This window comes from Eublepharis macularius, chromosome 9, assembly GCF_028583425.1.
Source record: "Eublepharis macularius isolate TG4126 chromosome 9, MPM_Emac_v1.0, whole genome shotgun sequence".
Lineage (NCBI taxonomy): Eukaryota > Metazoa > Chordata > Lepidosauria > Squamata > Eublepharidae > Eublepharis > Eublepharis macularius.
In genome coordinates this window covers 66,461,824-66,489,259 of record NC_072798.1, presented here as the reverse complement: position 1 = coordinate 66,489,259, position 27,436 = coordinate 66,461,824, and the positions used below count along the sequence as shown (strand labels likewise).

The window sequence follows — 27,436 nt, the reverse complement described above, 5'->3', positions numbered from 1 at the left end:
ACTTTATCTATTTCTCCGGGCAGTCCTACATTCTGAAGCTTTTAGTAGGCACTAAAGAGTTACTTTTGTCAAAAACCTCTAAGAGCATTTTGAATTGCAACAGGATCAATAAGTATCTGGAGGTATACCGTCTTACTCATTCTACCACCGTAAAATCAAGCAACCCATCAATAAATGATATAACAATGGTTCTTATATCATTCTTGTACAATAAATAGAATAGTTGGGCTATATAGCGTTTGGCTCACTAACCCCAAATTCAGGCACGTATGTTAAGCTTTCATTAAGTTTCATGATTGAAGTGACCATTTATTGTCTGGATCCTCCAAAGTTATTGAAAAGCTATTAAAATACAATAAAATGCTAACTGTCTTGTGTCATGCAGTTGACAAAGGATACATTATTTTAAAATAAGTTCAGGATATTTTATACCCATATAGAAACTGTTCATAGTTGCTTCTCCTTTCTATAGAACTTTACAAGCATTGCTTTCCATTAGACCTAAATTACATGAAAATGTAATAAACCTGAAACGGTGCTATTTGGGAATTCATAGCAAAGTGGAGGAGACCTTAAAAGCAGAGCTCCCCCCACTCCAAGTTTACCTCTATCCATTTTCTTTGCCTCCGAGTGCCACTTCAAAAGAACAGAATCATGTTGTTTGTATGTCGCCTCACTGCATCAGAAGAACCAAATTCAAAATGTATATACTTAGGTTACGTGAACATTCTAGTCTTAGTTTTTAACCCTCTTCTTTTGATCCCTAAGGTTGATTTATTGGCTGTCTACAGATCAATTCAGTCAAGAAAACCTACCTTTCATATAAACAGCAGGCATACTAATATGGGTAGTGGACCTACTTCTAAGACAGCCAGCATCAAGAAAGCATACATAGTTCAACTAAGCTTAATAATAGGGAATTGTATCTATTCTTTCTTTCATTCCACTAACCTGTCTAGCAGACTGAAGAAACGTAATGTTTACATGCTGGAAGCTGCAAACTCTGCCCCACCCCAATTTATAAATTACTGCCTAATATAGACCCCCTTTCTGACACAGACAGACGTGGGAACCCAAGACATGAATCTAGCTCCCTCTTCCCAGAATTGATTAAACAAGTTTCCCCTTCCCTAACCAACAGAACTGAAAAAGTCCTTTCTTACCATATCAGCGTTTTATCTGAAAAAAAATTGTCCCTCATTATATTTCAACAAGAGAACATGCCTAAGTGAGCCAACATGAACCTCTGCTTTGCATTTTATTTATCTTTAAATTCTTCTTCCATTGACTCTGTGTAACTTTAATATTACTTAGATTTATATTTGTGATTCTGCAGTCTGCACTCTCTCCCCATGTTCAACTGCATGTTTCAAGGAAAGTAGAGAGGTACAACGAAAGCCTTTCCATGTACAGTGGAAGATTCTATTGCCTTACCCAAGCAAAGCTCTCCTTCCAAAGCATTCTCTAAGACCACCTGTCTAGGGAAAAGAGTTTCAAAGATTATGGAATCAAAGGGACCGCATTGAGGTGTAACTCCTGTTTTGCACAGTTGAAAATGGTCAGAAGAAAGCCCAGGGTGGAGTATTCCTGATTTTGACATTTTCACTGTCAGATTCCAATGCTTTTCCCAATGAGCTATCAATTCCAGAAACCAAGCTCACATCAATATTGCCCAGGAGCCAAAATACATTTTTATATTTATTTTTTACAATTTCATTTTAAAACGTTGTGCATACCTTTTTCTAGCTTCTTCCTTTTTTCATTGCACTTAAAAGTTTCAACACACATAAAAATATCCCTTTACTAAACATCTTTGTTCTGATTACAAAAAGTTTTGATATTTCACAGTCACGACATTTAAGTACATTGATCCAAACCATTTTTAATCCAACAGCCTCTTTTCATTGTTTGGAATGCTGAACCTAGAAAATAATACATTCCTTAAATACAGTCACTTTGCCAAAATGAGAATGGAAAACATGGCAGCTGCTGAATTAAACTGAAATACAATGGAAGAACAAAAAATGGAGGTTGACAGGGAAAAGCCTCCTTCAAGTATAATGCAGATAGATTTTGGCAGAATGGTTGAAGAGGTATTTGGCAACTGTCTATATGATATCTACAACATCATCATACAACAGGAAAACAAAGTTACGAGAGAAAGAGCATGCAGATTTCACATTAACTCAGAACTTGAGATACAAATCACAAAAGTACATATGCAAAAGGCAAGAGAACTGAGATGAATTTTGTATTGTATGGTATATGTGGATAAAATATCAAAGGTCAAAAGAAAGGACCTACAAAGTATTTTACTTAACAATGTTGTGTAGAGACACACTGTTCAAGCAACCATTTCAAGAACGTTCCTGTCAAAGTACCCTTTAAAGTTTCTTATTGGCTAATTGTTCTAAGTCGTTTGCACCGCTGGCTTTAAATGTCTGTTAAGATGCATCCCTTCTCAAGGGATATTGAAAGGGAACTCTCCCTTAGATTTCATAGTGTCATAATTACTTAAGTTGTTGCAAGAATCATTTAAAGATTCTTTACAAAGGAAATTTCTTGACAAAGGCAATTTTGAGTTACAATTGTCAAATCTAACCATAATGGGGGAATTCTTTAAGAAGTATTTTATTTTGTTGTTACTGAATGAAAAAATGGACTGTGGACTGATTACTCGAGCTTTTCCAATTTTTTTTAATGAAAAGAGAAGAAGCAGATGAATGAAATGATCCAATAAGGTTTCTCATATACAATTTCTATATTTCTTACTTAATGATTTGGTCAATTAAAAGGAACCATAGCATTGAGAGATTTTAGAATTTGCAAGCCTACAAAGAGCAAGAGTACAGTAGCATCTATGAGCTTTTGTGAGCCACAGCTCACTTCTTCAGAACCACTTCTTCAGGTATCTGAAGAAGTGAGCTGTGGCTCACAAAAGCTCATACCCTAGCACAAACTTTGTTAGTCTTAGAGGTTCTCCTGGACTCTTGCTCTTTTCTACTGCTACAGACAGTCTAACACGGCTACCTAACTTGATCCAGGCCTACAAAGGCCATCTTGTTGTCTGAATTCTCTATAATGCAAATGAAATTCCTCCACCTTTAATCTCAAGACAACATATTTATACTTGCCTAAAGCTCTTCTAAATCTGGTCTTTGGAAGACACACAATAAGAGTAACTGGATTTCTCCTCATTCCCTTTTTGGGAGTTTGTTTCAGTGATTAGTGACCAACACTGTTAAAATGAATTGTGATACAATGACAATTTGTCTAATTAGCCTTTGCTTTTGTTCTTTCTCTCTCCCCTATATCTATGTTCTTTAATACCCCATAACCTTCGCCACAATGATGTACGCTGTAACCTGATTTCTCTTTAACATAGTTTTCAGCAGTGTTTTGAGTTATAAAATTGCTGAAGTAGCAGCAGCAGCATGAACACAGCTTAATTATTTTGAGATAATACTAAACTCCATGTTACGATTTTTTAAAAAAATTAAGTATTACCATACACATAACTGTCTGATATAAGTATCTGTTAGGGAAGTGTGAACAGAGCTTTGCTGTCCTAGTGGAATTTGCTACTGGCAGTATGGTTTGCATAGCTTTCTACTCACTTTCACAAATGTTTGGTGTTGCAGCCGAATAATAAAACACACAGGCGCTTATAAAATATTTTCATCTAGAAAGTGCATTACTGTCTCAAAAGCATCATTATTTGGGACACAATATGAAATGTTTTAATATAGGGAATATTAATGTCATTAATATCCTAAAGGAGCTCCAAAAGTAGGTGAGATATCATGGCTTGCATGTACCTTTTAGAGAAGTTCAGAATCAATTTTGAGATCATTCAAAGGATGCAAATGTCATTCACTTTGCTCTAACCATAAATGTTTATTTTTCTTTAAGAACTCTGAGTTGGTCATTAGCCTCTTCAAGAAGTGCTCCGTAGCCAACACAGCTTTATTTAGCTGTGTTGAACTGTTCATTGAACTGGGTTAGATGTTTTGTGCTACTAAATAGAAGACTAAACAGGAATCCACACATATATTACTTAATTTTAAAAAAAAACAGTCATTCCTAAAGTTTTGTCTGAACATCAGCAAGACCTGTAGGTTTAAAAGAAAAATTCATTTAAGCATTTCCCTGCTGCTTCTTTTAAAACAACTTGCATTACTAGAATTACTCTGAAGTTGTTGCTTACAGGAGGATTTATTTTCCACTGCAGGTTAGGTAAATTAAATAGTGTTTGAAACTGTACCACTAAATATGGATAAAGTAATGTAAAAACACATACAACACAGGAAATGAAGCTTTCACGAACATGTTTCAGATAGGCACCATTTTCTATGACTTGTAATAAAACAGTCTAGATAAAGTGAAGAAGGAGCTTTGATTTTCAAAAGCCTTTATCTCGAAAATCTTAACGGTCTCCCAGGTGCTACTAGACACAAATTCTGCTTTCTACAGCGGAACAACAAGGCTACCCACCTGAAACTGTCTAGGTAATGTATTTGCACTGAATACATTCATTCTGATGCCCATCTACTATAACAGATCTCTTTCAGAGCTATAATCAAGACTACTTTAAGATGTATACATTCTTGAAATAGCGAAATAAAAATTTAACCTATGTTGTTGCTGCAATTCTGAGTGATGGTTAATAACACAATCTTAATTTTACTGCTTATGGCCCTTACAAAAGAGGAATGTGTTCTAGTCCTGCGCAAAAAAATACACTTCCAGCTATCACCTCACAAAATGAAGAAAAATGTTAAGATCTGTAAGTTGTTTCTAGGGCACACAGCGCATTAGAAAGTGGGGGCAAATTTGGTAACAGTGTATAAGTCAAAGATTTATTTCATAGGAATGTCCAAAATAAGACTAAAAGTGAATGCTTATTCAGGTAAAGAGTGCTGCCCAAACTGCATCTATGTGGAAGTGAATTTTAAACTACACCATTCCAGATTTCTTTAGGCAATGATAATAGAAAGTAACCTGAGCAGGTGGGAGGAGATACGAAAGTAATACACTGGAAATAATTTCACTGCTGTCTTGTGGAAAAGCTCTAGTTTATGAAACATCTGCTTCTTATAAAAACGTTGCACACCAGACATGACCAAATCTGTCAGACAACAATGAGATTCAACTGATGTCAGAAGCAAATTATCATCTTCTCAACTGTTCAATTTCAGACTGAAACTTACTAAAGTGGTGTGTTAGAAGAGTCCTTTATATCTGATATATCTTATATGGCAGCCTCAATGAAATATCTGTTCTGGATAAAAATACAATTTATTATTTAAGCAAATTATTATTTCAAGACAATCCTATTAAGGAAAAAAAATGGCTAAATGGATCATAGGACCATGTGCTATTTGCTTCTTAAAACTGGCAACTTCCCTTTTCAGAAGAACAGTTGAGGCTAGTTGTCCACTGAACAACATTTCCAAGTATATACCAACTCAGTTTCTCAGTTTTGTTTCAAGCGTTGTCTTCTTTCTAATTTGCAAGCCACTCTTTACCTTTAATGGATGATCTAGACTCGCCTTGGGAGGCACTGACTATCTAGCCACTTCTTACAGTTCAAATGATGGTCAAACTACATAGAAATCCCATTGTAGAGTAGCTAAGCTGGATGTTGCGCAGGTAAATAGAATTGCTTATTTTTTTTTAATTCTCATACTATGTGAATATACTGAGAGCACAACAGGCAGAATAAGCAAACAAGCCAATATGTATGTGTTGCCTTTATAAAATGCTCTTTCTCTGCCTTCTAAGTTTATACTATCCAGTATCACTACCCTCCAATACAATCTCTTATCTGAGATTACAGAACCAGTAAAATAAATTAATGCTGAAATAGTTTAGTAAGAAAACATGAAAAAGATTTGTTTGGAGGAGAGCTCTGAAACACTCTAGTATTCAATACTTTAAGAACAGACTTGAAAAACAAAAATTTACTGAGTACAAGAAATTAATTACAGAATACATATGTAATGATCCTTTCAACAGGATATATGTTCAACAGACAGAAGCATTCAATGAATGAAAATGTCTGGTACCGAAGAAATTTTTACTTCCAGGGAAATCTTTCTGAAGAATTCTCCGAGTCTGCTACATCATAGTTACAGACACAAAAATCTTAACAAAGAAGAGGAACACAAGAATACATTTCCAAACCAAACAATTTTTCATTATCGTCTTAGGCAACTTTGCTAACAGCTTCTGTAAATTAGACTAAGTTCAGAGGGAAAAAATGGCTTTACCACCCAGATATATAAAACTAACTGCAAACTTCCCAGAATCATAAGATCAGCTACAAGAAGAAATAAACTTGAATTCATGTTCATAAATAGATTCCTTTAGAAGTTCTTCACTAAAATATTAGTAGGTTTTCAAAAAAAAATATTACAACTTATAATTGTCAGATCAGATATTTTTTCATAATATCTTATACATTTACTTGTTCTAAAGGAAAGTTAATTTGGGGAAGAGACTGGCTGCTTTACCAGTTTCCACTTCACATCCAAGTGACATTTTCAGGCTACATTGAACTGGAAAAGAGAGAGGAATTTATCAGATCACAATAGAGTCCTCACCAGGAGGGACATTAAAAAGGAATCACTAATATGCTAGCAGCATTGAAGTTCTGGCCCTGATATGCACCAAAAGACATTAACATAGGGAAGCTACAACTCTTATGAAATACTTTTAATCATATACAATCCAGCCCCTGTAATGAAGGTAGAAATGTTCCCCAGTTCAGCAAAGTTTAGAATAGAATATATCTGAAATCACTATTCTTATTTCTTTGCAGCCTGCATTTTCCAAAAGGTCCTTGCTAAAAAGCACACTTTCCCCACAACAAGCATCGGTGCTTGTTTTATGACAGTTTGTTCCCATGGATTAAAGGGATGACGTAGACAGAAATGTCGTCTCCTGAGCCCAGTCTGTCATTGGATATTCTCCAGCCTCGGTCTTTCAGCACTCCTCTGGCTCGCATTACCAGATCCTGAGCTGCTAACGTGTACCTACAAGTTATTTTTTAAAAAGTCACAGATCAGAGACATTGTACAAAAAATAAAGTGTTAGCACCTGAGAAGACCACTCCATGGCTGCTTCCACACACGTTGGATAATCCACTTTCAATACTCTTTAGTGAACATTTGGAACTGCTTTTCCATGTGTGGAACAAAAAATCCACTTCCAAAGGATTGTGAAAGTGCATTGAAAGTGCATTATTCAACATGTGTGGAAATGGCCAATGTGTTCTTTCTTTACAGAACAAACTTGAGTGGCTGAAAAGATGATAGATACAACATAATTACAGAAAGTTTCTAGAACACAGGAATAATCATCTAGAATTCTCTATGTGCCTAATTTCTGCTTATACTTAGTAAAACAATCTTAGGCTGACCTTATCAGTTGTGGTAGGTCATAAGAACACAAAGCCTTTATGAAAGGTAGCATTCAATCCAATTTGGTTTTTTTGATGTTAAAAAAAATCCTGAATTGTTCCTAAATGACTTCCTAAAAGCCATCATGGAGACCCAATATGCTGCTCCTCAATCTAACTCAGCCCTGTTATAAAATACATCACTGTATATGTGGTGCACCAGCCACAACTTCAGAGATAATATATTAATGACTTGGGTCCTTCAGTAATTTCCACAAGCAAAAGGGATTTCTATTGGTGAAGCATGACTTCTTTGTCTCCCTCTTTCCACTACAGCCCAAAATGCCCTCCAAACAGTGTTCCCAGTGACAGGGGAGGACCCCCAGGGACAGCATGAGGAATGAACCAGAGGTCTCTAGCAGGAAATCAATGAAAATCCTTCCCCCACCCTTCCATTTAAAGCAATCCAAGCAATAGTTGCTTAGCTTGATGTCTGCGTCACACTGATAAAGTTCTTGCACACAATCATATGTAGATGCACAAACATATAAAGAAAAACCTAGTCTGAATTCTAAATGGACATGCAGGGAAGCAGTGGTTACAGCTGCAAATGGAGAGCACAGCAGTGATCACAGAATGGGTTGCCAGCTCTCCACTTGTACAAGCCACCTTATAGTAACAGAGTTAAACTTGGTTACATGGAACCATAAGGCAGTGTGAATGAACTCTGAATTAGATTGCAAGAGTAACCACCTTCATGCCAAGCAGAGTTGATAAAAATCCATCACAACATAAGAATACTTCTCAGAAGTGGGTCTAAAATAGCCCAGATTGCAAACCTGAAACAAAAAAGGTGATTTTTGTATATTGGAATATTTATAGGCATTTATTGTAGTTAAATGTATGTATTGTTGGTTTTGCACTAAGAGCACTTTAGCACATTGAATTAAGAAGACTATAAAATTCCATGATAATTTGCAAAAGTATTGACTGTAGCATTTCCTCAGTGAGGTTTTCTCTTGTTAGCAGATGGCAAACCTGAGCAACTGAACTATCGCTACTCCCGACTGCTCTTTCCTGCGGTCGTCAGCTATGGCAAGATATTTTGAAGAAATCAGAGAGCAGAGCCAGAGTCAACAGAAGAAAAATCCAGTTAGGATCAGCAAAGAGAGAGCCTTTATTGTACAATTATATGTATCAAAGATGATCTCCTTAAGCCCCTCTCTGAATATTCTTTTCATGAGGGACTGGGTCAGATCCTGTCAAAATATAACCTCCATAACAGAAAGCCTAAAATATTATTTTATACCAATCAAGAGATGAAGAGGCATAAAGATATATTTTATCCTGTATCTAATTCCAAACCTGGCCCCAGAGTGTAAATCAAAATATTTATTTATTTATAAAATCCACAAAATTGGACAAGGTATCAAAAAGAAAACTTCAAACTAACCTCAACTTCAAAGGAAAGACCAGGTGTTATAACAACAACAACAACAACAACAACAACAACGATTATGATAGATTTATATACCACCCTTCAGGACATCTTAATGCCCACTCAGAGTGGTTTACAAAGTATGTCATTATTATCCCCACAACAATAATCACCCTGTGAGGGAGTGGGGCTGAGAGAGCTCCTAAAAGCGGTGACTGACCCAAGGTCACCCAGCTGGCTTCAAGTGGAGGAGTGGGGAATCAAACCCAGCTCTCCAGATTAGAGTCCAGCGCTCTTAACTACTACACCAACTGGCTCTCCAAGAAGCATTGCAGCTGCCCAAGTAGTAGTTTAGTGTGGAATGAAGTGTCTGTTTTGCTTCTAGTCCCTATAAGTCACTTTACCTGAGATAACCTACAAGGAAATGTTATTCTCTCATAAAGTATTCTTATATTGATACTGGCTTGAAATCCTACCTCTGTGTGGTGAACTGGTGGTGGAGAGTGCTCTCAAGTCATAGGTGACTTATGGCAACCCCAATGGGGTATTCATGGCAAGAAACTTACAGAGGTGGTTTGCAATTGCCTGTCTCTGCAACTCTGGTCTTCACTGGAAGTTCCCCACACTAAACTAGTACTTGGGCAGCTGCAATGCTTTTTGGAGAGCCAGTTTGGTATAGTGGTTAAGAGCGCAGGACTCTAATCTGGAGAGCCGGGTTTGATTCCCCTCTCCTCCACTTGAAGCCAGCTGGGTGATCTTGGGCTAGTCACAGTTCTCTGAAGCTCTCTCAGCCCCACCTACCTCACAGGGTGTTTGTTGTGGGGATAATAATAGCATACTTTGTAAACCGCTCTGAGTGGCCATTAAGTTGTCCTGAAGGGCGGTATATATATCGAATGTTGTTGTTGTTATAAATAGCTTTCTAAAGATTTGAGAAATTAAAAAAAACTAATTTAGGCAGTGGAAGGAGGCCTTATAACCAAGAATGAATATAAACAAATAACCAGTGCTTGCAAGGAGAGTGTTAGAAAAGCTAAAGCTCAGTATGACCTTAGGCTAGCAAGAGATGCTAGAAACAGCAAAAAAGGATTCTTTGCTTATGTTCAAAGTAAGAAAAAGAGCAAGGACATGGCAGGCTCATTGCAGGGAAAAGAATGTGAAATTGTGGCATCTGATGAAGAGGGCAGAACTGCTCAATTTTTACTTTTCCTCAGTCTTCTCCTATGAGGGAAATGGTGCTCATCATGGCAAAAACAGAACAGATGATGAAGGAGGGGAGTTGCAGTCTAGGATCGGCACAGGGGTAAAACATAAACACTTAGTTTCTTTAAATGAAACTAAGTCCTCAGGGCCAGATGAATTGCCCACAAAGATACAAAAAGTACTAGTGCATGTAATTGCCGAGCATCTGTCCATTATTTTTTAGAATGCTTGGAGAACAGGTGAGGTGCCAGAAGACTGGAGGTGGGCAAAACGTTTTCTCCATCTTCGAGAAGGAGAAAAGGTAAGATCCAGTCCAGATAATGTCAACTTGATGTCTATACCTGGAAGTTTTAGAACAAATCATCAGTCAGTCTTTGAGCATTTAGAAAGTATGGCTGTGATTACTAAGAGCCAGCATGGGTTACTCAAGTACAAGTCATGTCAGACTAACCTTCTCTCTTTTTTTGAGAAAGTTACTACCTTGCTAGATCAGGGGAATGCTGTAGACATAGATTATCTCAATTTCATAAGGCTTTTGATAGGGTTCCACATAATATCCTTGTTGACAAGTTGGTAAAATGTGGCTTGGATCTTATTACTGTTAGGTGAATCTGTAACTGGTTGACAGATCACACCCAAAGAGTGCTTTGTTAATGGTTCCTCATCCTCTTGGAGAAGAGTGACAAATGAAGTGCCTTATGAATCAGTCCTGAGACCTGTTTTGTTCAACATTTTTATAAATGATTTGGATGAAGGGATAGAAGGAATGCTTATTAAATTTGCAAATGATACTAAATTGGGAGGGGTAGCAACTACAGTAGAATACAGTGTCAAGGTACAGGATGATCTTGACAGGCTACAAAACTGGACTAAAACAAATAAAATGAATTTCAACATAGATGCAAAGATCTGCATTTAGGAAAGAAAATGTATAATTATAGGATGGGGGAGACTTATCTTGGCAGTAGTACATGAGAAAAGGATCTAGGGGTCTTAGTAGGCCATACACTGAACCTGAGTCAGCAGTGCGATACGGTAGCTAAAAAGGCAAATGACGTTTGAGGCTGTATAAACAGAAGCACAGTGTCCAGATCATGGGAAGTGATGGTATCACTCTACTCTGCTCAGGTTAGACCTCACCTAGAATACTGTGTTCAGTTTGGGGCATCACACTTTAAGAAGGATACAGACAAGCTGGAACGTGTACAGAGGAGGGCAACAAAGATGGTGAGGGAGAGGCCACACGCTATGAGGAAAGGTTGAAGGAGCTCAGTAAGTTTAGGTTGTAGAGGATGACTGAGAGGGGATATATATGATAACCATCTTCAAGTACTTGAAGGGCTGTCATATAGATGGTGTGAAGTTGTTTTCTGTTGTCCTAGAATGTCGGAGAAGAGTCAACAGGTTGAAATTAAAGCAAAAAAATTTTTGGCTAAACATTAGGAACAACTTCCTGACAGAATGGTCCGTTGGCAGAAAGGCTTCCTTGGGAGGTGGTGGGCTCTCCTTCTTTGGAGGTTTTTAAACAGAGGCTAGATGGCCATCAGGCAGCAAAGCTGATTCTGTGAACCTAGGCAGATCATGAAAGGGAAGGCAGGAAGGGTTACATCAGTGCTTAGTTCTCGTGGACGTTTCTTACACGCCTAGGAAGCAATTTTCTCCAGCCCAGTTTGGCCAGAGATCCTGGAGGGTTTTTTGCCATCTTCTGGGCATGGAGCTGGAGTCAACTGGGGTTGTGGGGGGAGGTAGTTGTGAATTTCCTGTATAGGGCAGGGGGTTGACCAACATGACCCTGGAGTTCCGTTCCAACTCTGATTCCCGGCTTAGCTGAAACACAGTCACATCTGAAGAAGAGCACCTTATACTTGGAATTCAAGGATACTTACTATCTAACGGACATGTTCAAGGATCAATGGCATTCTTAAGTGCATGTGTTTAAGAGCTGGGCCTATGGACTATTTATTTACACGCTCTGGCACTCCTTTCTATTTAATTACATTTCTTTTCTAACAAAGAGACAATCTGTGTGCTGGTGGGGAGCTAAACACATATTGAATCTAGATATAAAATCTAGTAATAGATTTCACCACAGAGTGATTCTGAAAACTCAAGGGAAAAACCCCACAGTTGAATCTATTTCCTTTAGATCTCTCTAATTCAAACCATGTAGCATTTAATCTTTGATGATACACAAGCTTCAAATCTTGTTAGTTGCCTTCATAGCACATGAAAAGTGAAGCAAGGCAGAAGTATACAAGTGCCTCTTGTGCTCTTCAGCAGCCCTTTAAAGACTAAAAACAGCCATGAGTCTCAGCAACAACATTTGTCAGAAACTGTCAAGCTCACCATGAAAGAGCCAAGTAGATTTAGAAAGACTTTAAATAAATATATATACAATAGAAATATAAACAATAGGCAAAATTACAAACCTATGGGGATCATCAGGGTCACAATTCGGTAGGAAGGTAGTCACAGCTTCTGCCACTTCTTCATTTAATAGCACATCCCAGAGTCCATCTGTAGCTAAGACCAGGACATCATCTGGGCCATGCTCATATTGGAGAAGGTCATACACTCTCACCTGAAAGCAGAAGGAAAGAAAAAGCAACATTTGCTGAAAGGGCCTTTCTGAGACTAGAAAACACATTTAATGTCCCTAACAGGTCGTATCAAATATGGGCAGAAAAGCAACTCTATACAATGTAAAACATTTGTATACTAAAGAGAAGATATTCAGGGAGTGTGGTTCTAGCAAGCAGCGCTGCTGTTGTACTGGAAATGGAGTTGCTGCTTGTGCTGGCTGGCTACTTCTCTAGCTCAATGAAATTTTGTATAGTTCTAAAAGGTAAGAGCTCTTCAATAGTTGTCCTACTTCCTCCTCTACAAAAGTCAAGACAGATCAGCCACATAGTGATGAAGAAAAGCCACTAGCACAAGTCCTCTGTGGCCAACCAGAAAATTGCAAAGGAGTAGCCATGCTATGTGATAATACGAGCCTAGAAAATGCTGTTAGTTTTTAAGGTGCCAATGCACTTGTTTTATTTAACTGTAAAATACCCATAGGTTGGATCCAGCTTTTCTGCTAGTTAAAAGGAAAGATGGGTCTCCTTTGACCACCAACAATGCTTTACTGAGGATCATGGGACCTGCAGGTACAAAATCCATATGAGATGAGGGCTGTAGTAGGGATAGGAATTGAGTGAGGGAGAGAAAAAATGGGTTGGATCCAACCGTTTGTAAAGTTCACAGCATTCTCAATAATATGAACTAGCTGAAAATGTTTTTCATATTTTTCACAGTCATGAATGCATACATATAGCTAAGTCTGATCTTTGATGCTGACTGCTTGTTGAATGGGGCATCTAGAATATACTCCTCGACTAAACTGATTGGTTTTACAGAAGCAGTAGGCCAACTAAAGTTATGTTTTTCAGTTATGCCTACCGTGTGGTGTTCTAGCTGCTTACATTCAACTCCCCATTGTCAAACCACCTGGCCTTGAATTCCAAAAGAAAAACCTTCAGGAGTCCTTCTGAACCACTAACTGAGCACTTTAATTACTTCAGCAATGGCTGTATTTTAAAAGGAATGAAGCAACCTTGTCACAGCAGACAAGAGGAAATGATTATCTGGATAAATATTGGGGAAAAGGTGCACCTGGCCTGCAGAGCTGCATTATCCTTGTGGCTGACAGGGTCAGTGCTCTACTGATATGTTGAGAATACACCACAGTACTGCTAGATAAGATTGTTTATCATCTTTCCCTTTGTGTTATGCTACTCTTAGAAACCCTAAGAGTAGAAAACAGAGACCTCTTCATGTAGTAACGTGTATGTACCTTCTCATTTAAGCTAGCCAAAAAGAGAATCCAGTAACAGGCCTCGGTCAAAGAACACATCGTAACTTATACCATTCAAATGCCAACAAATATTACCACACAAAAAGAATTATAAATGTAACAAACTAAATCATTGTTAATCATTGCTTTCTTTCACTAACCAAGACACAGAATATCCTGGTAATAGTTAGCATATACATAACAGGTTTAATCTCCCTCCTATTGAAGCATATACATATGGTATCTGAGAAAGGGCAAATGGTTGCTTCATCCTTTTATAGTAAGATAGGTCTTTAAAATTATGATTAAACTGATATAATGAACTCAAAATTGCACCAACTGCTATGTCCCAACACCAAATCTTCCCTTTTTATAAAAAAACATGTTTAGGAATGGAAAATATCAAAAAAATCAAAATACAGCTGAATTTCTAGCTAACAAGATCAGTTTGTAAGATCTCCAAAATATTTTCTAGTTATATGGAACTTTCACATATATACAGAAAAACCAGATAAATTACAAGGCCAATATGTTAAATGCAGAGGAAACAAGCCTGCCAACTTGTCCCCTTACACCAATTTGATGCTTAATTTGTGGGTTATGAAGAATGCAGAAAACAGGTAGAGTGCCTAGTAGGGTAGCAAGTATGGAAGCACTGGATTGAAAATATCAGTTCTAGGTACTGCATGATATAGACAACACAGAATTTAGGAATAATATCCATACTGGTTCTCAACTTTCTAGTAAGTAAAATCAGAGAAGTATGTTAGAGACAGGAAGCCACTAACAACCAACCTGCTACAACCATCTGCATCCACCCAGTTCTTTCTTAAGGGACTTTTTAAAGGCACTACATCAGGGCATCAGACTTCCAATGACCATACTGCAGTATATTTATGTTAGTTTCTTATGAGTTCAATAGGACGGCTGCCAATTAGACATGGGCACGAATCAAAATATGAATCAAATTTCATGACAAATCGAGCTGACGTGTATCGCGAAAATGCATTTCATGGGCCCGCATTTTTCACGAAATCCACGACTTTTGGGGTTGATTTGTTCGACTTGTGAATGCTTCATGATGCCTGACAGGCTGGCACCAATCCATTGACTCCTTAGGCAACATAGGTCCGGAATGTCTGAAGACCTTTTGTTGCTGTAGAAATTCCAGTCTTAGCCCTCATAACCTTGATAGGCAGCTCTCCCTGCCAACCTGAGATCTCCCATTCTGTTCTATGAGAGCAACGAGCAGGGGGGAGATGGGCCTTCGGTAGCCATGGGAACACCAATCTCATCCAAACCCTGTTAGGCAGGTCTGTCTGCCAGCCAGAGAGCTCTGGTTCTGTACTAAGTGAGCATTTCTTATATAAGGCGCAGCTCTGTGCCTCCTGCTTTCAGTTCAATAGACAGAGGGAGAGGGAGGAGCTGTTGCTGGGATTTGGAGTGAGAGAGAGTGGATTTGGGAGCTTTTGGCTGGATTTGCTGCTGCTTCAAAAGAGACTGAAAAGACTCTTATTTTCTGCTCTTGTCCTTGCTGAGAAGGGAGACGTCCAATGAAGACCAGGGCTGCAGAGGTAGGCAATGGCAAACCACCTCTGTTAGTCTGTTAGTCTCTTGCCAGGAAACCCCACCTGGGGTCACTGAGGGCACTCTCCACCACCAAGGAATGAACATATGCTATATAAAAATGATGGTTTAAAATGGAGTAACAATTACCATGAAGTTATTCAGATTTTCCTTCTGGTACTATGGCTGTTACGGGTTTGGATTCACTGCTGTTTCTACTGTGGATGTTTTGTTTCATATCTTTTAATAATGTTTTAAAATGTATTGTGACAACAACATAATACTTACATTTATAAATAAATAAAACCAATAAAGTAAGTTCTGGGCATAGTGTAACACATGAACATGCTCTTCATAAGTTAGAAATCACATCTTAACAATTACACAAGCCATGAGATGCTTATTCTCCTCAACAGAATTGAAGAGAGCCAGTGTAGCTGGTGCCCTGCACTTAGCTACTTTAGTATTGATCATCAAAACTACTCCAATAAATAAATCCCCTCTTAATTGCACTACTGTTTATTATGTCAACCATTACAATTCTGTTTTGCTGGCAAATATGGAAATGTCTTTCAATATAATCCAAGTAATTTGTATGTAAATAATTAAAAAATGGTCCAAGCAGTATTATCTGCAGCACTTACTGATTAACTTCCTTTTAAGAATTTTTTGTAAAAAATAAACTCAAAGAATGCTTCTTTGTTTCCTGCCCATTAGCCAATTTCCAGTGCAGCATGCCAACTTTCCACTTTATGGCTCCATGTCTTTTATATTAACGCTTTCTCAAATACTTATGAGCTATATAAATACTGCTAGATAGCCATCAATTGGACTTCCATTGTCTAGCAGCCTTAGCCACAGAGGAATGAAGTTTGACCATTCTTTCTTTAAGCAATTAATTTATGACTTCCCTCAATCTACTCAGGACATAGTTGGTTTGACATCTATGCTTCAGAAAGTAAGACATTTCCATCTTTCTGTGCCCATAATGAAGATATTAATGTTCTACCTCTGGCGATGAAGACAAAAAAGGCTTGATGTAGATGTTTGAATCATGCACCTTCAGGTCATGATCTCCAAGTCCTCTTGTAACCCCAATAGTTGCCATGACACGCGCCTGTGAACACATAGAGATAAAAATACATGTTCTGAAAGCTATTTGTGCCTGAGCTGTTAGCAATGCCACTAATCATGTTCAAGGACTCTAAAATAGCCAATACCACCACCTCCATCATGACCTACAGAAGATGCTATGTACCACTTCTGTGTATCCAACAGGTTCACCATATTTCAACAAACAGCTACAAGTGTAGTATAGGAAACAAAAGAAAGCCACAGCTTCACCTCTGTTCTCTTCTTCACCTTCTTTTCCTTTAAAAAGGCTGGGATGCAAAGTGCTCTTTTAGGAGTACATGCCCAGTGGGGCTTTCATTATCTAAATGGCAGATCTCCAAAACAACACCATAAGCTAGTTTTGAAACTCTACTTGGTTTCCAGAAGGTTCTCAGGCAGAACGGAAAGCTACTGTATGAAAAGCAGCTTTGTAAGTTCCTTGGGCACATGGAACTAGTTCTGTAATACATTTGATCCTGGCCAGCAAGTTACATATTCTTTCCTGCAATACATTTTAATTGCATATCAACTACTTTGAATTTATCAAGTACTTCAAACTCACCATGGGCTGATATATAAAGTCATAAAGTCATAACATCTGTCATTACTTGAGCCTTATTCCTTCCTCTCTTTGGTTATACTACTTTGGCATATCACTCTCCTTTACAAAACATTTAGGAAGGGAATTCATAACACAAATGTTCTTTACCAACCCTGCAGAAACATCTGCATCACCACCTGGGCCGTATTAACCGATGGCCAGGCCCCTAGGCTTTCAGGTATTTCGGCCCCCCTCTGCACTTCAATCTTTCCCCCCACTAAAACTGACAGCCTGACCCTGGTACAGTAGGTATTAGACCGTATATAGCCCTATATCCATTTTGAGAGTCTCCTGAAGAATTCTGTTCACAATTTAAAAAATATTTTTTTGCCCGTGTAGAACTCTCCAGGAAAGCACATGCTGGGAGTATAATTGTTCAATACTGTAATATTTTGAAGTGAATAAAATTTTTATTATTTATTAAAAATATATAATTTATGGATAATTGTTTTAATATAAGAAAAAAAAATGTTTCACTTCAATGAGGAAGAAGTTAATTATCTTATTAATAGAGGTTATATAAGAGAATCAATTAATTGTAATTTATGTGTAGTGTGCCTCAGCAACAAAAATTGATGGGCCCTTAGTCCCTGCAGGGGGGCCCTAGGCTTCAGCCTAGTCAGCCTTATGGATAATATGACCCTGGTTACCATTGTTATTTTCCAAGGTCACTTAGTGGGAGAACAGAATTTTAAGTGTTGCTTCTGAAGAAGGTAGCTGATTTTACTATGTTAATCTCAGTATTGGTTCTAAGACACATTGAAAAATTTGTAACAACAACAAAAAATCCACTAGACCAACAATACAAGGAGAGAAATAAATTAAAAATAGCAGGAGTGCAAATACTTTGAAAACAAAAAACCTTATCAAAATATAACGATAAGCCACAGCAGGTTCAAACCTTGATAACTAGATTAACTCTGAAGATAGGCTATTTTACAAAATTCAGATAAGCAATCAAAACCATAGGGGAAGAACTGCTTAGGAGTACAATGAACATACCAAGGCCAGAGATCTGAGACCTTGGTGTCCTTTTGATCCCAAATCTACAGCTATCAGGCTTGTTGGAATCCATGCTGATAATCTTGCTAGTCCTAATTAAGTAGATGGCAACATGTTGCTACCTCAGTTGAGTTACTGCACAGCACCCTCTCCCCGATTAAAAAAATGAATTAAATAGCAGGTGCAACTCACTAGGAATAAGTCTGCCAACAGTAGTTGTTCTCATGTACCTCCTTCCCCAATCAACACTAAAATTTGGTCTTGTTTGACCTCAGTACACCATAGGCCATGCTCAACAATTATTGGCCAAATATTTAACTTTAAAATCAAATTGCAGAGATGTCTGCAAATGAAACAAGTAATTTTTTCTCAAATTGTCTCTGTTTACCCTGATTTCTCAAAATGAAACAAAACAAAACTCCATTAAGCAGGTGACAGAACAGAATTCAGCAGTATATGATATTAAACTGCTTTCTCAAATATGCTGCTATTTTATTCCCCTACAGACAGCAGGAACTGATTTACAGCAGACACAATATTATTTCAAACTGTCAGCAATACAATAAAGAGGAAAGAGTGGAAGACGCTGAACTAACTGCTAGGGGCTAAACTGAGCAGTAAACAATATAAGGCCCTATATTCCTTTGAAATGACAAAACACTTATGGCCTACCTTCTTGCCTTCTCCATATATAAGGGGAAATTTCAAGTCATCTTCTTCAATGGTTTTGTATGCCCTGCAGGAGGATAAATACCATTTTATAAAGCTTGCACTTAGTTAGTGACCCAGTGCTCTTACCCCAGTGGCTGCATTTTTTTCCTGCTATTCCCTCTATCCTGCTTTGTAATATGTTGTTGACTTTTTTCAGCTGATATTGTCCCTTAGACTTTTGCCATGTGGCCATAATAAAAATACAAACAACACAATGCCATTCTACAGAAAGAGATGAACACCTGGTTTTTTAAAAAAGAAAACAACATGGAAGTAAACTGGGGAAATATCCTGATAACCGAAGGCCTCCACATCCAAGTATAGCTATGTAATTCCATAAGAGTAAGAAAATAGAATCACATTATTAATTAGTAGCCATGAGAAATGACAGGGTTTATAGATCAAAACAGTACAAGCCTCATCTGAAAAATACAGAGCATTAAAGTTTCAAGATATGGCTAAACTTTAGTTAAAGCCCACTTGACCTTCATTATGACATTCAAAGTTACCAGAAATGAATTCTGTGAGATCATCCTACCACTCCCTAAATATCCGAGGGCTACTAAAGTGTTACAAAAGTCCTGCAAAATCCCCCTTAAGAATTCTTATGTGGGACTGTGATATGAGTATTATCCCATACGGTTCTATGTATGTGATCTGGGATGTCGTCATAGGCCATGGATTGGTCCACCATGATACAATGCTGATCTACTGCACACTAATTCCCAAACAGAATTGTTTTCTACCTTGAATCATTTTTAAGGTCTGCAGTGACAACAAGAGAAAAGTAAGTTCCTACCATATGCATTTCTAACAAACTATTAAACCAATGGGTAAAAATCAGTTATTCTGATGGTAGGAAATGAAGGACAAAGCAAAGATGATGAGAAATGAGACCTCTCCTCAGCTCTTTCAAATAACTTTTTTGTGGAATATTAGGCTTGGCGTGCTGGATTAACCATTCTGGATGTTTCAGCACCTAGGACAAGGGTTGATAACCTGCAGCTGGGAAAGAGATCTCAGTCAGCCTGGCCAGTAGCTGCCACCACTGGCAGCTAGCAGTGCCTCCGTAAAATAGCAGTCCAGGCTGCTGTTTGTAAAGCGCCAGCTATCACCTTCTCATGACTGAAGTTAGCCACGGGAATTCCACGAAGAGGGTAGTCACTGCACTAGCTCTTGCTGCCATTTTTCTGAAGAGGCGGCACGAGGATCATCCAGTCACTCACCAGGAGTGACCCTGGCTTGAAGTGATATGCCCAATGCTGTGGATTGGCCCACACCTGAGCCTTCCTTTTGATGAGCCATCCCACCATTCCTAAAAAGGATGTGCACCCCTGCTCTACAGCATTACCAAACCTATTAAAGAAGAGGAAGCAGCTCTTTTTTCCACCAGTCAGGCAGGGATTGAAGAAAGAGAGGCCAAACAAGCAGTGAAGCATTTTTCTATGGAACAGCCCTGAAACAGTCCCAATCCTTCTGTTTACCTTATACAAGAACAACCTTCTGGAATACTTCACTTGATTTTAAGCAATAAAAAGTATGTCTATGTTGTCTGTGTCATTTATAGGAAGAGCATGGTATATAAAAATATAACACGCCACTGCTGTCTTTTCATAAACACAGACGCGCATAGAAGAGGAAGAGCTTCCTAATGCACACCAGCATGACACCTCTTGAGAGATGTTTTAATCCAACAGCAACAAACAATTCAATTACATCTAAATGGAGGCTTTACAGTTTTATCCTTATTTTCCTAACTAGAGCCTCTAAAAGAAAACCATTGCCTGCCAAAGCAAGACAGAAACTGTTGAAAAAGTTTCAGGTGGGTGGCTGTGTAGGTCTGCAGTAGATGAACATGATTTGAGTCTAGTAGTTCCTTAAAGTCCAACAAAGAGTTTCCAGGGTATAAGCTTTCGAGAGTCAAGCTCCCTTCATCCGATGAGAGGTAAAAGTGAGGAGATAATATTACTTGAGTTTTTGAGTTGTCTTAAATCTGTCAATGCCCCATTACAGCAAAGGGGCCTTTAAAAATCAAACACATCATCATCATCTTATACACTAATAACAAAGTGGCCCTGATCTGAGGACACCTAAATCAGTTAAATCCAGAGACTAGAGCCGTGAATGGACAAGATAGATTTTCTTACACACCTGACAAATGCCCCAATTTTTCAGAAAAATTTGAACTATAAAAAAAAAACACTGTGCGTTTAAAAAAAAACAAAATGATTAAGGGAACTCCTGTAGCTTTACCAACATGCCTTCAGGGGATGTTGCTAGGCAACCAAGTAACAGTTGGATTAGTATTCCAGGCTTGGTTTCTGCCAGGAAAAGAAAGGGGAGAGGGGACAGGGACCTTTCCAGGGCTGTTTTGGCTAAGTCCTCCAGCAACCACTAGGTGGCCTGATACCACATGACACGCATGACTCACCCAGGCCTGGGTGGTTGCTACTGTTCAACAGCAGCCCACCCACACCCCAAACAAAAGCCAGTGTAGTGTGGTGGTTATGGTTTCAGAGCAGGATCTGGGAGACTCAGGTTTGAATCATTCTACTGTGGAAGCTCACTGGCTGACTTTGATCCAGTCACACACTCTCAGCCTAACCCTCCTTCAGGGTTATTGTGAGGATAATATGGAGACAAGGAGAATGATGTAAGCTGCTTTGGGCCATCAATGCAAAGAAAGGCGGTATATAAAATGAGGGTCAGATAATGGGGGGGGGTGTCAGATAAAAGGTAAGTTGTTTAGTGGGTTTGAAGGAGAGGAGGACAAAGATGAGCATATGGAGGTTGCCAGGAGGAGGGAAAGAGGAAATAGTGTGTGTGTGTGAGGGGGGGAAGCAATATAGGGAAAAGTGAAGTACCTCACAGACATCCTTGCAGATTCCCCACCATGCAACTGGATCATAGAGGAGAGGCTGCCTGGGGTGGAACAGAGAAAGGTGAAGACAAGGGGGGCAGACAAAGGTGGTGGGAAGGAGAAAAAAAGCAGAAAGAAGGGAGATGATATGAGGGGGCCAGGGAAAGGAAAGAGGACATTGTGAAGGAGGGGAAAATGAGACACCCCTGCAAGTCCTTGCGGCTCCCCAACTTGTATATACTAAATGTTGGACTTCCTAAGCTTGCTGTTTCCCGCTATTCCCTCTCTCCTTGCATTTGGAAAGGGTTGTCACTCAAATGCCAACCATATGTGGAAACCTGCATGTGGATTCAACACTGAAACTAGAAGTAGTTAAAAAAAACAACAACTGGCATTTGGTACCAAAACTTCAGATGAGTATCCCAACTAAAAAGCAGTATGGTTGCAACTGATACTACAAGAAAACCTAGCAGGAGGACAGAAGCCCCACTGAGATCTGTACCATGTGGGTGATAAAGATCCCCCGCCTAATTCCCCCAAACACAGCATTGCCCTTTCCATCCCCTACTGAGCAACTGTTCCATAGGATTCTTCATTTCATAGCTGGAATAAATTTCCCTTCCATTTTTAGCTCCTACATCTTCACACAGATACCTTAATTTGCAGGACAGAGCACCACTGGTTTTCAACTTCATTGTTAAAATGAAGCACATTTCTCAGTGCAGGATTAAGAGTCTATATTTTGTTGAACTATTGTTTTAGTTATTTCTATTGTTTTAAGGGGACATTATTAATACTTAAAGAGCTGTTATAAAAGAAATTGATGTAAATAAGGCATGTAGATAAGATCATAGCATGAACATATGGCTCCACTCGAAATGAGGGTGGGGAGGGAGATGGCACCATCAGGAAACTCCTGGAACAGATCAGAGCTAGTACAGATTGAAAGTCCAGTTCCAAATGTCAGCTTAGAGCCCAGCTCACCAACTGAATTATAAAGCAAGCACCAACAGATAGACAGGAAATGCAGGAGTTAGCAAAAAGCCTGAAAAGTCTACGGATGGTTCTTTAAACGGTTAAAGCATAGGAGGGAGTGGTTGGGGATTCTTTTTTTTTAGAACATAAAAGCAGCCTTGATGGTTCAATCCAAAGGCATAACTGGTTAGTCCTATACTCCATCTCCAACAGGGCCCAGCTCGATTTACTAATGGGAAACTCCCAAACAGGCTGTGACGGCATCACCAGCATCACACAGTAATCAAGAAAAGATTTCTTTCTTTGGTTGTCATGGATGGTGCTAACCCTCCATGGCTTTGTTAATCTTTGCATATTTGGGGACAAATACCAATAGGTAGAACATATTTATGCATGAACAGCACATGTGAAAGCAGCACACATCTTAGTTCACATGGTGCAGGTTTTTAGGTGAGTTCTGTGCAAAAAAGAACACTTTCTGTTATAGCAATCACCCACAGGAGCATTCTTGCATCTTTGAATTGTGACACATCTATTCCTTATTTTCCTTGCATGTGCTTACGAATTCTTAGCTTGGTCCCCATAATCAATCCTGAAATCGGGCAAACTGTGCATGCATTTGCATATGCATACGCACACACACACCAATAAATTTGCTTCTGTTTACCAAAGAGGGAGAGATCCTGAGCCATGGCTCCAAAATAACTGGGCTAATGAGATGGCAAATTTGGCTTCTGCTAAAAGTTACTAATAGAAAATAATTAAATAAATAGGGTTCAAATTTTCCATTAGCCAAGAGTGACCAAAGAAAGTTATGACAAAGACCAGAATAAGGGAAAACATGAAACTTCAGAACATCACAAGAAAGCTATGTTAATAATGTAGATAAGGCAAAGAGAGGTACAAACTACTTTGTGGACTTTATAATTGAGGGATATTGAAAGTAATCTTCCAAACCCAGCTCTCTAGCCATTGCATCACACAAACCTACATAATATTGAAAGGTTACATAAATATAAATGAGTAGTATCCAGATACTAATTAAAATTACTCATTTCAAAGTCTGCTGAGTGTAGTGTCAAGTTATGCAAAAATTAATAAAGACATGTTTACACTTCGAATGCAGAAAAAATAACTTACAGCAATAATTCAGTATAAAGATGTTCAGAGGCAGCTTGCCAGCCACTTCTTGGGGGGGGGGGACGACACACCAGGGCTTCCTTGGTTTTGTTTCCAGCTATTCCAGCCCCAGAGATTCTAGCCCTGTCCCTCTGGTGTGTGTGCACTTGGGGAAAGAGGAGCCATTTGTCACTGCCAGGAGATGTGCTATGCACAGCAGGTCAGATCTCCCCCCCCCCCCCCCGCTGTTCCTGCAGCAAGAGCTGCAAATCTTCAAAAGATGCAGAACATGCATGTTGTGAACAGCCATTTATTATCACCTGATTGTGCTCCAGACAGAATACAACGGAGGTTATGTCTTGCCTGCATACACAGGGGTGGAGACGGAAAAGGATGCCTTTCAAACAGGTTTAGTTAAATCCAATTCATCCCCTTACCATTTTCTGAAACTTTCTCATTGTTCCTCAGTAGCCGCAGTGGACTGCTCTGGTTTTACCAAGAGTATCTTTCCCCCCTCTAAACAAAGTGCAAAGGCATTCCCCGAAAGTATTAAATTAAGAAAATGCAATTAAATTAGGAAATTCATATCAGAGAAAAAAGACTGCTTAATTAAAGATAGAACTGATCTCTGCCTTGCAAGGCTGTGTAAGAAAGCTAGAGTCTAAGGTCTGAAGCATGATATTACAATCACCACTCTGACTGAAGACCCACTAAGAAAACTCATACCTTTTGGAACGGAAAGTGCATCTGAATTACATGAATTTGGGGAAAAGCAGCAACAGAGCTGGTGAAAACTAGAAGTGTGCTGCTGACAATGCAAGTCCGGTGCAATCTGGAGTCCAACTTTTAGGAAAGATCACTTACCTGAAAACAATAAACTAATTAGACCCACTGGCTTTAGCTGGCAAATAAATTCAGATCCAGATAAGGGACACTGCCACTTTAAATACTACCTTGGGATCTGTGGCAAAGCTAATGAGAGCTGTCAGTTGAGTCTCTTATTAGGTGGCTCTCTGGAGGATAAAGCCTGGGGTTTCTGTTGCAGGGCTTCTGTGCTTGATTCAATAAATCAATTTATATTAAAGGGGAGGGAGGGAAGGAAAGGAGGCAGTGCATGTCTGGTGTTGGCTTCATAAAGCATTCAGTGGCATTTCTCAATCTACTTATCCCATTCTCCGTCAGACTGTCTGACTGCACTGTCAAAGGACATTCAGCAGAACAATAAAGAATCTGAGAATGCCCACAGCTACATTTTTTAAGCACAGAGGAAACAAAAGAGACACTCCTCCGGTACTGAATGTACAAAACAAAGAGTTTACTACCACAACCGGAGGTGTGGGGATTGCCAACTCCGCAACAAAATGACTCTCTACTAGCCGAATGTGGAATATATAATTTTTACCTCTTTCAAACATGCAAAGTGACTAAGTGCTTACATAAATAGTTCTAATAAATATTCCTAAAATCCATACAAAAATCTAATAGTGTTCCATCAATTACAATCAATCACATCTACATTTAAACAACCGCATATACAGATTCTGCATTCAAGAATCAGCAGTCGTCTGTTAAAGTAGTATTATACTCATATCCAATAATCCAATAATAACAGTTCTCTTTTTCCTGTTGCAGAATCTGCAGAATCTGTATATGCAGTTGTTTAAATGTAAATGTGATTGGTTGCAATTGATGGAATATTAGATTTTTGTATGGATTTTAGGAATATTTATTAGAATTATTTATGCAAGCACTTAGTCACTTTGCACTTTTGAAAGAGGTAAAATTATATATTCCACATTCGGCTAGTAGAGTCATTTTGTTGGGGAGCTGGCAATCCCCACACCTCCAGTTGTGGTAGTCCACTCTTTGTTATGTACATTTTTTAAGCACAACTTGCACGTCACACAAAAGCAAGGAAGATACATGCCTGCTCCATTTCATGGGCTCTGCTGTCCCCACACAAGAATATAATTTTATGAACTAGAATCTCAAAACTAGACTTGAAATTGCGTACAAAAAAAATACAAATGTTAATCGAGACAAAAAAGAACTCCATTCTAGCATCTTTTTTTAAATTAAATGCTCAGGGATAGACCTTCTGTAGGACAAAGAAAGAACACTAAACATACTGAAAGCATTCCAGGAAAGTAGTAAAGACAGACGCTTTTTAAAATGTTTGCCTATTGCTACCTGTTAGGACTCTTGCCTTTTTGACACACGCAATACATGATTCCCATTGTGGCTAATTGCATCCCATGGTAACAAACCTTACAGTGAGCATCTCTTAACAGCAAAGCCATTAGGGACAAAACACACAATGCGTTAGTCCAGCTGATACCAACTCTGGGCCTGGTTTTTAACCCTTTGAATGTAGCTTAACAAACTAGTAAACAACTTCCTTGAGTCTTATGACATTTTCTTTGAAATTAGAATTCCTGCTGCTCCCCACCCCCAAATATTATGGCTAGAATCCAATGGCTTGAACAGAAGCAGGAAAGCCGAAAGAGACGACAGTCACCCTTGTGCAAGGTGTTTCCCCTTTGCAAACCCTTCTCCCCCTCCCTGCCAATGACCATTTTCCTCTGGTGGTTGTCACTACCTTGACTGCAGCTTCATATGAGTGGAAGAAGCACACAGCTGTTTCCAAGCCCCAACGAGAATATAAAAGACAGTAATGATTTTGTTGCTTCCAAATTAGTCTGGTTTCTTAATTTTTTTTTGAAGTTTTCAAAACAGCATACCTAGAAGGCCTGTACTGTATTTTGGAATGCAAGAAGGGAATACAGTGTCTGCCTTCTCCATATGGAAAATTGATACACAGGAAAGAAAGCCCCAGAGAATTACACAATCAAGTTGTTTTCGATGGGGAAGAAATCAAACATGGAATACTAAACTTTAGTATGAAGTAGCAGCAACTTTAGGATTGTAATACCTTTGTCTTGGGTCAGGGCTCATGACAGTTTAAGTCTTCCCTCAAAGAAGACAACGAGAGAATTCATATATCTGTATCCTGAAGGGATGCACACCCATGAGGGCTGGAATTCATGTTTCTTGAACATTTAAATTAGTCAGTCCCAAGCACCCAGTGCATGTGGACTTGATATGCTATAAGCATTGGCCAGCGAATTTTAGCTTGAGACAGCTCTGATTCTCAAACTGAAAGAATGGGTACACATGCCGGTCATGTTATGTATTGCCAGCAAGCTTTCCAGGTCACCTCAAAAGCAAGCACAGGGAGAGCGGGTATTAATCACCCACCTAAAATGGTAGTTTAATTCCTGGCATCAAACCGGAACACGGCAAAGAGAGCAGAAGGGCAACTACAACAGAGATGAGAGACACAGGAAGAGAGCCGGCCCAAAGGAAGGATGGCAGCCTAGAATCAGTGACTTCGTTGCATGTGACTGGGTCTATGCCAATCTTCGGGACAGTTTAAATGTCTCACTAGTAAGAGGAGGGAATCTGAAGCCAAGCCATGGAAGAAAAGTAATGGAAAAAGCCAACTGCCTTACAAAAATCCCAGCAACCAAATTTGCAGCTTCAACCAAATCTACCATGTCAGTCAGTTGCTAGGAAAACTCCAGAGCATACAAAAAGAAAACATGTTC

The 27,436-nt window shown here is 38.9% G+C and overlaps 1 protein-coding gene across 1 annotated transcript in view; it reads right to left on the bottom strand.

Annotated features, from left to right (window-relative positions):
- Positions 1-5,948: 5,948 nt before the first annotated feature.
- The window catches only part of PPM1H (protein phosphatase, Mg2+/Mn2+ dependent 1H), a 128,369-nt gene continuing 106,881 nt past the window's right edge, over positions 5,949-27,436 (bottom strand). Inside the window, exons 7-10 of the mRNA XM_054989190.1 lie at positions 18,836-18,899; positions 16,457-16,564; positions 12,473-12,624; positions 5,949-7,037 (exon numbers count right to left, since the gene is read on the bottom strand). Of these exons, the coding sequence (XP_054845165.1) occupies positions 6,890-7,037; positions 12,473-12,624; positions 16,457-16,564; positions 18,836-18,899 (472 nt within the window). The 3' untranslated portion in view covers positions 5,949-6,889. The remainder of the gene's footprint in view (positions 7,038-12,472; positions 12,625-16,456; positions 16,565-18,835; positions 18,900-27,436) is intronic.